The sequence below is a fragment of the Vombatus ursinus genome, unplaced genomic scaffold (assembly GCF_900497805.2).
Source record: "Vombatus ursinus unplaced genomic scaffold, bare-nosed wombat genome assembly UNPS02008996.1, whole genome shotgun sequence".
Taxonomy (NCBI): Eukaryota; Metazoa; Chordata; class Mammalia; order Diprotodontia; family Vombatidae; genus Vombatus; species Vombatus ursinus.
In genome coordinates this window covers 2,162,286-2,175,925 of record NW_020948774.1, presented here as the reverse complement: position 1 = coordinate 2,175,925, position 13,640 = coordinate 2,162,286, and the positions used below count along the sequence as shown (strand labels likewise).

The 13,640-nt window shown below is 43.2% G+C and overlaps 1 protein-coding gene across 5 annotated transcripts in view; it reads left to right on the top strand.

Annotated features, from left to right (window-relative positions):
• Window positions 1–13,640, top strand: part of BAIAP2 (BAI1 associated protein 2) — a 167,661-nt gene that overhangs the window by 90,878 nt on the left and 63,143 nt on the right. For all 5 annotated transcript variants that reach the window (XM_027850066.1, XM_027850068.1, XM_027850069.1 and 2 more), the window contains exons 4-6: window positions 4,663–4,724; window positions 5,497–5,568; window positions 6,760–6,897. In XM_027850066.1, coding sequence (XP_027705867.1) covers window positions 4,663–4,724; window positions 5,497–5,568; window positions 6,760–6,897 — 272 coding nt within the window. The remainder of the gene's footprint in view (window positions 1–4,662; window positions 4,725–5,496; window positions 5,569–6,759; window positions 6,898–13,640) is intronic.

Sequence of the window (13,640 nt, the reverse complement as noted above, 5' to 3'; positions counted from 1 at the left end):
ATAGTGTTAAGTTTTTGCCAAAGTGGTCCCTTTGTCCTGCATGAGGGAGCATAAATCAGTTTCTTAGAGCTTCAGTAGCTGGCCAAATTCTGCATATTATAAGCAGCCTATTTTGAGTGTGTTCTTATATAATTAGGAGGAGAAGGGAACCTTGTTTGGCAGACACAAGGGACCAGTAATAAAGTCTATTCCCAAATCTCGTGGCTTGGAGGAGGGCGGTTGGGTGATTATAACTAGCACTGGAGAATGTATAATGGGGAAAGCAAAAGGGGCCAGGATTTAGGACAGCTTTGGAATCAAGACTATGAATAGGAGATGGTCTTGGGGGTGCTGGGGGTTTCAAGGAAGAGAAAAGCCTTCACGGTTTGTTTGAAATGGGCTTCCACAACAGGCAGCTAGGTGGTGCAGTGGATAGAGCACTAGCCCTGGAGTTAGGAGGGCCTGAGTTCAAATCCAGTCTCAGACCAGGCACTTGATGCTTACTAGCTGTGTGACCTTGGGCAAGTCACTTAACCCCATTGCCTAGCAAAAACAAATAAAAAAGGAAAAAAAAAAAGGAAATGGCTTCTACCTATCAGATTTGGTGTGTTTCCATGAAGCTAGGGGTGGGGAACCTGCAACCTCAAGGCCACATATGGAGCTGTAGGTCCTCAAGTGCAGCCCTTTGATTGAAGTTTAGGATTCAGCCAATGGGTCACACTTGAGGACTGAGAGGGCCACATGTGACTTCGAGGCTGCGAGTTCCCTACTCCTGACAGACTATTTGCTAGATAGTGGTTCTTTGAGAAATGGTGGATTTTGGTAGCACGGCTAAAGCTATCTAGATAGCATGGTAGATAAAGTATTGGACTTGGAGTCAGGAAGACCTGGGTTGAGTTCTACTTCAAATACTTATCAGCCACAAGACCTTAGGTAAATCATTTAACCTCTTTCTTACCTCACTTTCCTCATCTATAAAATGGGAAGATAATAATAGCACCTACCTCATAGGATTGTTATAAGGATCAAATGAGATAAACTGTGTAAAACACTTAGCAAAGTGCTGTAGAAATGTTAGTACTATTATTACCAATCCTTGAATAAAGACCTAAATACTCTCTGGCATATATATGTATTAATAGCAATTATAGGACTGGGAAGAGAAGTTCAAAATCAGAGGTATTGCAGACAGCTAGGGGTGGGTGAGTAGGAGGCTGCTGAGCATGAAGCCTAGGGGCAGGAGGTGGGGGGCAGGGAGAGAGAGAGAGAGAGAGCTTGCGCTCGCACAGTACTGTACAGTAAAGAGAACATAGGGTTTTTTTGGAATGCAAATTTCTTTCAGAATTCTTTACATAGAGTTGAATTTGCATAATGTGAATTTACATAAAGCCAGAACTGTCTGTATTATAGCTAGGTCCAAGAGGACCTAGGAGGCAGCTAGGTGACTCAGTGGATAAAGCTCTGGATCTGGAGTCAGGAAGAACCGAGTTCAAACATGGCCTCAGAAACTTGCTAGCTGTGTGACCCTGGGCAAGTCACTTAACCTCTGTTTGCCTTAATCTAGTGGAGTAAGACATGGCAAACTACTCCAATATCTTTGTCAAGAAAACCCCATGTATTGGTGTGCTGTGGTCCATGAGGTCATGAACAATCAGACACAACTGAACAACAATATATGTGTTATATACACATGTACACATAAACCTCTATCATGGGGGCAGCTAGGTGGTACAATGGATGGAGCTCTGGACCTGGAGTCAGGAATACTTATCTTCCTGAGTTCAAATCTGACCTCAGACACTTACTAGGTGTGTGATGCTGGCCAACTCATTTAATCCTGTTTGCCTCAGTTTCCTGATCTGTAAATTGAGCTGGAGAAGGAAATGACAAACCACTTCAATATCTTTCCCAAGAAATGGGGTCATAAAGAGTTGTTGGACATAACTGAACAACAACCATGTTGCATGTTCAAAATCACCTTTCTCAGGGCAGCTAGGTGGCACAGTGGATAGAGCACCGGCCCTGAAGTCAGGAGGACCTGATTTCAAATACGGCCTCAGACCAAGCACTTCACACTTAGTATCTGTGTGACCCTGGACAAGCTACTTAACCCCAACTGCCTTAAAAAAAAAAAAAACAAGAACAAAAACAAAAAGCAGAATCACCTTTCTCTTCAGAGTTTAAGAAAATGGCCAAAATAAAAAATGTCAGGGCTTTGAGAGATCTTTAGGACCTTCTCATCCAACCCTTCATTTTTACAGAGGAGGAAACTGAGTGCCAAAGAGGACAAATTACTTGGCCTCAGCCTGTAGTTAGTTATGTAATGAGTGAACTTAATTATTTATTGTTGAGTTGTGGCCAACCACAGCTTGCAGAGTTTTTAGTAGAATTAGGAAAATAAGGCCTGAATGTTTCAGAAGATTCCAGAAATTCCTCAAGGAGATCCCTTGTTTTCTGTTATCTGGAGCACATAAGCAGAGAGTGATTTTTGGTAACCCCTGGTATTCTGATCCCTGGTGTAACTGGTTTGAGTGAGCAGTCTGTGCTCCTACCTCCTGGCCCTTTTGTTCCCTCCCCTGGGGTTTTGCTTCGAGGCTTTGTGGAAGCAGATCTCTCCATTACTGGCTTCTTCTCTAGATCCCCTGCTTAAAGGCCATTAACAGAGCAGTGTTGAAACTGCTGGCCTCAGCCTAGAGTACAACTGGGAAGCTGTTAATCAAGTTTTGGAGGGGAATAATGGAATGGGGGCACTTGGAACTAACTACATAGGAAATCTGGAGTTTGCAGGGGAGGGAGCAGCTGACCCTGAGGGTAAATTCCCACCTCTTCATCCCACCCAGGTTTCATTGGGTATGTGTATAGGTTCCTTCTAGCCATTCTGTGTTGTGATTTTTTTTTTGAGTAGGGGGAGAGTATAAAGGGGAAGGATGGGATTTTAGAGCTATAAAGGACTTTAAGATTATCCAGTCCACCCTCATCCTGTTTTACAGATGAGAAAACTGAGGCTAAGTGAGGTGAAGGGACTTACTAATTCAAAGTCACAGTTAGTAAGTAGTACACCCAGGTGCTCTGCTTCCAAATCTTCTCTCTTTCCACTAAGCCACATGGTCGCACCCTACCCCCTCCTATAATGGCTGAGACCCAGAACTTCACCATCAGTCTGCCTTCCAGAGCTGTCATCCTAGGGATAAATTAATCCAGGCAATTGCAAAACCAGTGGAAAATATAAATAGCCAAGACAAGTGTTAAATGGAATCCCTATTGTTAATATCCAGGATTGAAATGACCTGTAGCAGTAGTTAGTTTTTGCTCAGCTACAATTTGAATTTCTTAATCTGTGTTTTGCAAATGGGCCAAGGAACTGTCAGAATCTCTGAAGTGTTTCTGTACTGAAGAAGTGCATTAAAGAGAGAAGGGCAAAAGTAGAAAGCATTCCGTTTTTCCCAAGGGGCCTTTCTGCTTTTGACTCAGTTCCTCTGAGCACCAGAAACCCCCAGGAGGATTTTGCTGCCTGCCTGCCTGCCTGCCTGCCATGTACAGATTGCTGCAGACCTCCAGTAGCATGCAAGATCCAATCATTAATCCTCTGCAGGCAAACACCTCTGCAGACAGACCTATGCTTGTGTTTTCCTAATTGGAACCTAAAACATTCAACTTATACGTGGAGGGACCTTGGGTCATCCTACAGGACTTCTAATTTATCTTTCATTTAATAAATACAACTTAAAGGTTTAATAAATGAAACTCAAAGGGACGTCAGAAAAACAACTGGAACTAGAAATAGTCGCTCCCTCTCTCCCACCCCGAAATCTAGGAACCAGGCTCTCCATTTCTCCCTCTGTTCACTCATCCCTAAACAGCAGACTAGAATAATGAAATGGTCTGATTCTGGAGCCTTTGAACTAAATAAGCCTTTGGAGTCTTTCCCTGACGAGGCTTGCCTCAGTAGGTATTCTGTCGTTAGTCCAGACAACCAAAAGTGATCATTAGCCTGTTAGAGCTTAACTTTTGGAGGTGGTTTGGGGTGTTTACTTGTGGAAAGTGCATACATACATTTTGGTGCATTTTATATTAAACATACCCATACCCTTCATCTGTCAGATTCGTTATTTTAAAATTTTGAACGAAATTCTTTTCACCATTGGAGAGGCATTGATAAATCCCTGCCTTTCAGGGACTTTCCATACCACCACTTCATCTTACCATCCCAGCTACCCCTTGGGTGCCAAGTTATTCATACGTTTCAGGGTCCCAGAGGTGTTTGTTCATACGATATATTCTGGGTTTTGGTGGTGATGTTGCCCCTTCTTATCTCCTTTCTGGCATTTGCATAATCAGAAGAGGCCTCAGGAAGGCTTTGAAATACATCCTCCTGTCCCCAAGCAGCTATGACTCTGCATGCCCATCACATAGTTTAAACAAGTTTTTCATTTGAATTATGCCATCCTCCATGAATCCCCAAACGCCACTGAGTCAGTTCCTGGAACCGTCAACTACAAAGTGCCAGCTCTGTGGTGTCTGCCCTTTTATCCCACTAGAATCAATGCCTCAGCTGTCCCAGATGTATGGATATGGGTGATGTATATAGAGAACTTGGAGCATTTAACTTAACTTTCCTTTATGTCCCTTCTCTGTCTTCCCCCCCTTTTCTTTTCTTTCCCTGCTGCGATCTTATCTTTTTAGGGGATGTACTCTTCCAGATGGCAGAAGTTCACAGGCAGATTCAGAATCAGTTAGAAGAGATGGTGAGTATCAAGCTTCCACGGGCTGTACCCTCCCTGAGAGAGGATGGATGGGTCAGATGCCTGTGGGGACACAGGAAAGTTGGGGCTCAGAAGATGACCTAGCAGTTTATTGGGCCATGGATATACTTTGTAAGGTAGCCCAACTATGGAGCTGCTGCAAGCTGTAGAAATATGACTGGGCCTCTTGGTTAGAAAGAGAAAGCTAATTTAGCAGATGGTGGAACCCAAAGAAAATAATATGTGGGGTAGAGAGAAAGGCCTGGTGAGAAATGCCATTGTCTAGAGTAAGGGGGGGGGGTCACTCCTCCCACATTTTATACATTGGAGGTATTTCTCACAGTTAATCAGTGTCTCAGTGGAGCCTCTGGCACTGTAATGGGGAGAGAAGACTGTCTCCATTTTTATCCATGTGAAATCAAGCCATTTAAACTTGGTTGATAAATGCTGAAACTGTCAACCGTTGCCTTGTCTCCTGCTCACTTGCACGTTTTCCAAGCAGTCTCCTTGGCTCCATATGGGTCTCCATCTGTCTCCCTAAGTTCATCAGCTGATCTTTCCTTATCTATCTAGACAGGAATAAGCTCATCTTTCAAAACTGGATTGGCTGTCTTAAAGAAAATTATTTGGCCTTTTAAAAAAAGGCCCGTATCCCGGTTGGCTCTGTGATCGATCTGTTCTTTTTATCTGGGTTTTGTCCCCGGTAGATGGGCAATATTTGCATAGACCTGACTCCTAAGGGAATGCTCCAATATGTTTTCTTTCTTGTATTCAGCTGAAGTCTTTTCACAATGAACTACTCACACAGCTGGAGCAGAAAGTGGAATTAGATTCCAGGTACCTAAGTGTAAGTAAACTATATTCTCCTCTTTTCTTTTTTCTTCTCTCTCTCTCTCTTTTTCACTTGTCAGATAACCAGGTGTATTTTCTGAGGTTCCATTGACACTCTTTATTTTTAAATCCTTCCCCCACTCTGAAGCTTTCTCAATTTCCTGTGAGCTTCCCATGCAGGTGGGTTCCACCTTGACCCTCCTAAAATTCTTGCCTGTTCGAAACCAAGCATCTGTAGTGTAATCCTGGTTGTATTTTTGTGGGCCAAAACACCCAAGACTCCACCTTGTTTTGGTTCAAGTGCCCCCCTCCTCCCTCCCACCTTTAACTGCCTTTTTTTTTTTCCCCTCCAGTAAAGCTCACTGAATTATTTGGCTGTTCTTTCAGACCATGTTGTTTGCTTTCTTGCCCTTCTGTGGTCTCATCTCGTTTTTCCATGCTCTTTTCCTTGCCCCTCACCCCTCTCAAACCAGTTCCTAATACAAGTTTGCTAGTGTGAGACCTTTCATTCATCCTTGTTGCAAAGAATTTAATATGAAATATTGGTCACCTTTATTGGTACGAGGTAGGATCTCCGAGGTCTCTGTGGCAGTGTTCAATGTAGGATGTTGATCTGGGATAGCTGACTGAATTCAACAGGCATTTTATTAAGCACCTACTATGTGCCTGACACATATCCCCCAGTGCCTAGGGATAGAGAGTTCTCCCAAGAACTTGACATTCTAGTGGGAAGGAACAATTTCCATAAAGATAAGAAAATATAACACACATATCTAAAATAAATGCAAGGTAATTTTTTTTGGGGGGGGGGGGTGGAACCTAGCAAGGAAGAGGATCATTAACAACTGTGAGAATCAGGAAAGACCTCTTCTAGGAAGTAAGCCAAACCTTAAAGGGAGGATAAGGTACCCAGAAGCCAGGCTGAGGAGGCTATCTCTCCTCCCCACCCACCCATCCAATAACAGAGTTTGGGAGATAAGAAGACTTGAAATCCTCTTGAAATCCACATTTAAATTGTGATCTCCTTTGCCTCGAAGCTGAACAGACAACTTTTCCTAATGATCTATAGGGCCCCCTACATTAGCTGCTGACCACAGGGAGGGATGCTGGCTGGGAAGTGCTCCTTAGGAGCCAAATCCTTATCTGATCTGCAGAGAGTCAATGCTGTACTGCAAAGGGATCCTTGTTTTTTGTCATCTGTTCTCAGGCTGCACTGAAGAAATACCAGACAGAGCAAAGGAGCAAAGGGGACGCCCTTGACAAGTGTCAGGCCGAGCTGAAGAAACTTCGTAAGAAGAGCCAAGGGAGTAAAAACCCTCAGAAGTACTCAGACAAGGAGCTGCAGGTAGGATTCTGGCCTCCACCGACCTCCCAGGTACCTTGCCAGGGAACTCTGGAGTGGCATTTTGGGAAATGGGGCTTGAAGGGATTATCCTTTTGGCAGATCACCTGATTCTCAGTGGTTCTTCTGGGCTGGTGGAATTTTTCCCTTTTTTCGTATGCAGATGAAAAGAAGGAAAAGAATGATTAGATTATGTTTCTTCTTTTTTTGAACACAGGCAAGAGGGAAATTGACTGCTTTGGATGTGATTGGGTAGACTTATTTCAGATTCTGGGTAGACTTATTTCAGATTCTCAATTAAGCTCATTTTCTGTTGTCATTGAAGGAGTTGGTCTTCCAGGACTGAATCGACTGTGTTTAATGACCACCTCCCTTCCTCTGGTTTGACAACCTTTCCCCCCTCCTCTTGTTTGATGAGACACCCCTCCCTACCTCCTAAGTGGCTTTGTGGTTATACTTTCTATTCACTGGAGCTGAAAAGCCAAATGAAATCTTTCTACCCCGTGCATTTTGGATTCAGAACCACAAGAGAGACCACAGACTGTTTTTATAATCAGGTTTTGATTGCACACCCACGGAACTGCGGCCTCTGAGCCCCTAGGCAGGCAAACTGCAGTGCTGTGGACAAGAGTAGCCTTGGCAGCTCCTGCAGTATGATGCAGATGGTACCGAGGTATATTAGAGGGATACCTTTTGGCATTCCTCCTTTCCTAAGGCCCCAGACGTCCAGCCCTAGATGAGTGTGCTCACTCAATACATCATAAAGTACAAGTCGGTATCCTCAGGGGAAACCTCCGTTCCCTCCCAAGCTTGAGGGGTGGGGATGGGTGTGCTTTTGGTAAGTTAATGAGTGCTCTCCTGCAAGGCTCCTGTGAATCTCTTGAAAGTCATTTGCCTCCCCTAGTGAAGGCCTACTTTCTACGCTGATGGTGAGGAGGCTAGCAGGCTGTGACAAGTATTTCACAGACCTACTTATTGTACTCTGGCTGCTCCTGTGCATTAGGCCTAACGAAGGGAACTGTAGCACCAGCACATCAATGCTTCCCTCACCCCTCTCCTGTCACCTGGGGAACCTGTGTATTATCACTCTTGCCCCCCCCCCCCCCCCCGCCACAAGTCCTATATTCCTCTTCCCTGCATGCTGAGAAAGAGAGGATTTGGCATGTATCCCAAAAGACAAGCCCTATTCCTAGAACATGGTTAGATTTGTCATAAAGAGTACAGGTCGCCAGAGATTTATGTCAAAGAGTTCTGATGGAGAGGACGGGCCATAACATTATCTTTGGGTGTTAGCAGAGATGAGGATGCTAAGGTAGCAAGAGTCAGGAATTCCAACCCATACTCCTACTGGTGGATTAGATCTCAGAGCTAGGATGCTGCTCAGTCTCCTCTCTCAGGGTCATTGGGGGGTACACTTGAGGAGCAATGGGGTTCTTCTAATGCTGTCGACTCAAGCGCCCATTCTGATATGTTCCACACAATGTCAGTCTCCAGCAATTACTACCCCAATATCATTCATCCAGTCGATATCTCCTCAATAACATCATTAAGCAATAAGTTAACGTTAACTAGCTTTTACAAAGGGATATGGAAGATGTAGTAAGATCCTAAGTACATAAGCATTCTTTTTAACCAGGGCACACTCTCCTCTCTACCACCTTTGTCCTTGGGCACAAGTGGGCTCGTCTCAAAGCGGATACATTTCCACCACTGAACCCTGTGTCTTGGCCATCTGGTAGATTCACAGCTGGGCCGGGTGACAGAAGTTGCTTCTTAAGGTTGGCTGGTGGCCCTTCCAACCTTTTGTGATCTTACAAGGTTCTACACTGAAAGAAATAAGATATAAACAGAAACTACCTTATCCCAGACACAGGCTTGCTTATTACAAGGCTGTGTGCTCATGGGCTGGCCCAGGAGAGGGATGGCACCAGCCTTTTGGAGCTCAGAGCCTCATCCTTGCAGCCCTTAAGACAGAGAGGAGGAAGGAACTTGCTTTTTTTATACACATACATTTCTGACTCAGTAGCCAATCAGAAGACTTTCCTTTAGGTAGGTAGCTGGCATAGTGGATAGAGTGCGGGGCCCGGAGTCAGGAAACTCATCTTCCTGAATTCAAATCCTGCCTCAGACATTTACCAGCTGTGTGACCCTGGACGAGTAACTTAAGTGCTGTCTCAGCTTCCTTATAACAGCACCTACCTCCCAAGATTGTCACGAAGATCAAGTAAGATAATCTTTGTAGAAGTGTTTAGTACAGTGCCTGGTATCCCTTCCAAAAGCCTAACTCTTCAGGGCTTCACTCAGATCAGGAAACTTGTTTAGCTTCGCTGAGTTCTGAGATGAGGACAAGAGACAAACATGGTATCATAGAAAGAGCCATGAATTTGACAGAGGATTGGGTTTGAATCCCAGAACTGTTACTCGCTCCCTTTGTGACCTGGGTGCACTTTCCCTCTTTTCCCTCTTGGGCCCCACTTTGCTTGCCAGTTAAAGGAGGGGGTTAGGCTAAATGAACTCTATAATCCCTTCAAGCTCAGTATTCTATGACTAACTAAAGGTCATAGAGGGATGTGGGCTAGAATGTCAACTGCTGTAGAGAAGTCTCAGCTCTTTTGCTGCCTTTAAGTCAAAGACTGCATTGTAATGATGGTGGAATTTCTCAGGCAGTTGAATTAATTACTGAAGAAGACTTTAAAAGGTGACTCAAAAAGAACGCCACTTAAAAGCAGCATTATTGGGGTCCACATGTCAATATTGAGGTATCTGAGAAATGCTGATGTGTTTAATAGAATTGCCACAAGTTCTAAAGCAGGTATTCACATTTTGGGTCTTCAAGGGAGGGGCACTGGGGGAGGGTATAGGAACAAAGCATGGAGGCTGTGTGTTGATTTGATGCACCCTAATATCATCATTGTTATTTATTGATGACTCCCATTTACATAGCATTTTAGGGTTTAAGCTTTTTCTTTATGGTGGTCCTGGTTAGTTAGGTTCATTAGATTTAAAGGTAGAAGGCACCTTAAAGAAAATATGGTCCAACCTCCTCATTTTATAGGTGAGGAAACTGAGGCCTGAAGAGATTGTGACTTACCTAAAGTCACACAGGTATGTGGTGGAGCCAAATTCTGAGGTCCAGACCCGATGACAAATCCAGGGAAATTTTATTTAAGCTATTTTATTTTATAATATTTCATATAAATATTTTGTTTTATAGTATTTCATAGAAACTATTTCAAATACCTTACATAAAGTATTTCATTTTTAATATTTTATATAAAACATCATATTTTAAAATATTTTTATAGATGAGGGAACCAAGGCTAAAGAAGTTAAGTGATTTGCTGAACTAGTATACGTCAGAGCTAGGATTCAAACTCAGGTTTCCAAAGAGTCAATTTCATCAATAGAAGATTTGGCAGAGGTGGGGGAAGAATGTGGGGAAGGTGTGGCTGGATCACCTGAAAAAGATTTGGGTGTTATAGTGGACTGCAAACTTGTCATGAGTTAATAGTATTGTTGCTCTGGCAGCCAGAAAAGCTCATTTAATCTTAGGCAGGATTAGGAGAGGCATAGTTGCAGAATGAAGGTGGTGATAATCCCACTGCCCCTGTCAGAACACCCTTTGTTGTTGTTCAGTCATTTCCGTGGTGTCTGGCTCTTCATGACCCCATTTGGGATTTTCTTGACAGAGATGCTAGAATGGTTTGCCATTTACTTCTCCAGCTCATTTGACAGATGAGAAATCTAAGGCAAACAGGGTTAAGTGACTTGCTCAGGGTGACTCAGCTAGTATCTGAGGCCAGATTTACACCAAGGAAGAGGAGTCCTCTTGACTCCAGGCCTGACACTCTGTCCACTGGGCCACTCAGCTGCCCCCAGGACACCTTTAAAGAGTTATATTCCATTCTGGGTGCCACATTTTAGGAAAAACTGGAGGACATTTAAGGTAGGGTAACCCGAATGATGAAGGGTATTAAAATCATACTATCATAGGAGGATTAGTGGAAGGAATGGGGCATGTTTAGCCCAGAAAAGGAATGACTTATCACCATCTTCAGATATCTGAAAAGGTCCTTGCCTGGAAGAAGAATCAGACTTGTCCTGCCCCAGTGGCCCCCGGTTATCTCCAAGATCAAATAGAGAATGCTCAGTTTGATATTCAAAGCCCTTTATAACCAACCCCTTCCTACGTTTCCATTCTTCTTACTCCTGACTCCCTGATACATTCTCTTTGCTCTAATGGCACTGGCCTTCTGGCTTTTCCACAGACAAATCCTGCCATCTTTCTGCTCCAGGCATTTACTCTGACTGTCCTCCATGCCTGGAATGTTCTCCCTCCTCCACTCTTACTACCAACATCCCTGGCTTTCTTTAAATCCCAACTGAAATCCTACCTTCTACAGGAAGGCTCCCCTAACTCATCTTCATTCCAGTGCTTTCCCACTTTTAATTATTTCCTATTTATCCTGATTATATACTTGCTTTGTATATATTTGTTTACACATTGTTTCTCTCATAAGATTGTAAACTCCTTGAGGGCAGGGAGTATCTTTTGCCCTCCAATGGTATCTCCAATGCTTAGCACAATGCCTGGCATATACTAGGCACGTAATAAATGTTTATTGATTGATTAATGGGTGAAAGTTGCAGAGAGACTTAGCCCAATACAAGGAAAAACTCTTACTAATTAGAAGTGAAAGGGTCTACCTCAGAGGTCTTCAAGCCAAATCTGGTTGAACACTTGTGAAGTTTGTTGGAGAAAGGATTCTTGTATATGTATGTACTGAACAAGATGGTCCTATCCAACTATGACATTCTATCTTATCACAGTAGAACATGATGATACTGTGCATGGAACCGGAGTCATTATGTCATTTTTGTCCAACACAGGACTTCTTAACCTCCTTTAGTATTATGGTGGACACCTTTGGCAATCTGGTAAAGCTTATGGTTCCCTTCTCAGAACAATGCTTTATTAAAATCAAATACACAGAAGTACAAAGGAGACCAATTATATTTAAATAAAAGCAAGTATCAAAATATTTTTTAAAAGCCACTTAAGTTCACACAACCCTGCATCTAGTAGAACATCATGTGTTGACCCTTATACCAAGGAGCTCCTTAGAATGACCAGCCCAGTTCTATAATCCTCTTGAAGCACTAGCTGAAGGGTTCATATGGTTGGTTTGGGTTGATGGGGCATTTGGTTAAAATCAGAAGAAGTGTGCTGAGCTGGAACAATTTCTTTTCTCTTAAATAGTTACAGCCAAAGAGCACTTTCTCCTCCTCACTCTCCTGAGTCATGTACACATCAGTCAGTCAGTCACCGCCTAGTTCTAGGTTGTCTGCCTGAAATCCCTTACAAAGAATATCTCTCATTTTAGCTAAGAGCAAATGCTTTCACTTCCCTACCTGGCTCCTCATCTTGTGCACTTTAACCTAGCTGCAGAGAGAAGAGAGCTGGGGAGCTCAGTTACCAAGTCTTTGATATATATATGGCTGACAGAACTGGGGAGGCTATAGGTTAGCTCTCTTATCAACTGAGTGAATGTTTGGGATTAGACCTTCAAACCTTTATCTTTTTGCCCTAGGTATTTAAAGAATACTTATCTTTTTAGAAGGGGCCTTGGGGCAGTTTTGTAGGTTTAGGGAAGCATGGCCAAACCTGTGAGTGGTTTCTGTGAATTTCAGTCCCTGGGTTAAAAGGAGAAGTTAGAATCATTGCTGTGGGATGGGGGCCCCTAAATTACATATAGGATATCATGGTACCAAGAAGCAAGATTTCCCTTCTGTTACCTTGAAGCTTCTCAGAACTTTATTCCATTCTTTAGCTTGGTCACAAATATGTAACTGGCTGACCTCCATGAAAACAACTTGGCACAGGCAGCATGGGCTAATAAGGTCATTTCTTTGTACTCCCCTTTAAAAATAAACTTAAAAGAAAAGCTGAGATATCTGTTAACTAGGTAATCAGAGCTAGGGGGAAGGGGGAGGATGGAGAGCCCCAGCTCTGTCACTTACTAGCCACATGATCTTAGCCTGTCTAAGCCTTGATTTCTTCACCTATAAAATGGGGGTAATACTTGTTGCACCTTCTTCTTGAGATTATTGTGAGAAAAATTCATTGTAAGCCATAAAGAACAATATAAATGTGAACAGCGATTAATATTGCCTTATATTATGATTTACTCTCTCAAATCAAACCCAATATAATTATTATGGGAACAGCAGCCATTTCTAATATTTTCATCTCTACTAAATTGCCCAGCATGGTGACATACACTGTGACATTAGTGATATATGCATAGCTGTTCAGTAGGTAATTGTCTTTGTGGGGTTTTTTTTGGGGGGGGGGAATTACCCTGAGTTCTGTTCATCTTTATTTTACCCCTTCCTATTCTTCCTCTCCCCATCCCCCTTTTTTAAGGCAGCTAGGTAGCTCAATGGATAGGCTCTGGGCTGGAGTCAGGAAGACCTAAGTTCAAATTTGGCCTCAGACACTTTCTAGCTGTGTGACCCTGGGCAAGTCACTTAACCCTGTTTGTCTTAATCTACTAGAGAAAGAAAATGGCGAAACAATCCAGTATCTTTGCCAAGAAACCCTATATACAGTACGGTCCATGGGTCATAGGAGTTGGACATAACTGAACAACCAAAAATTCTTTTTTGACGCTATTTGGCAATAGGGCCTTCTGAGTTGAGATGGAGGGGGCCTCTCAGAGCATCTTAGCATAACTCATTTTACA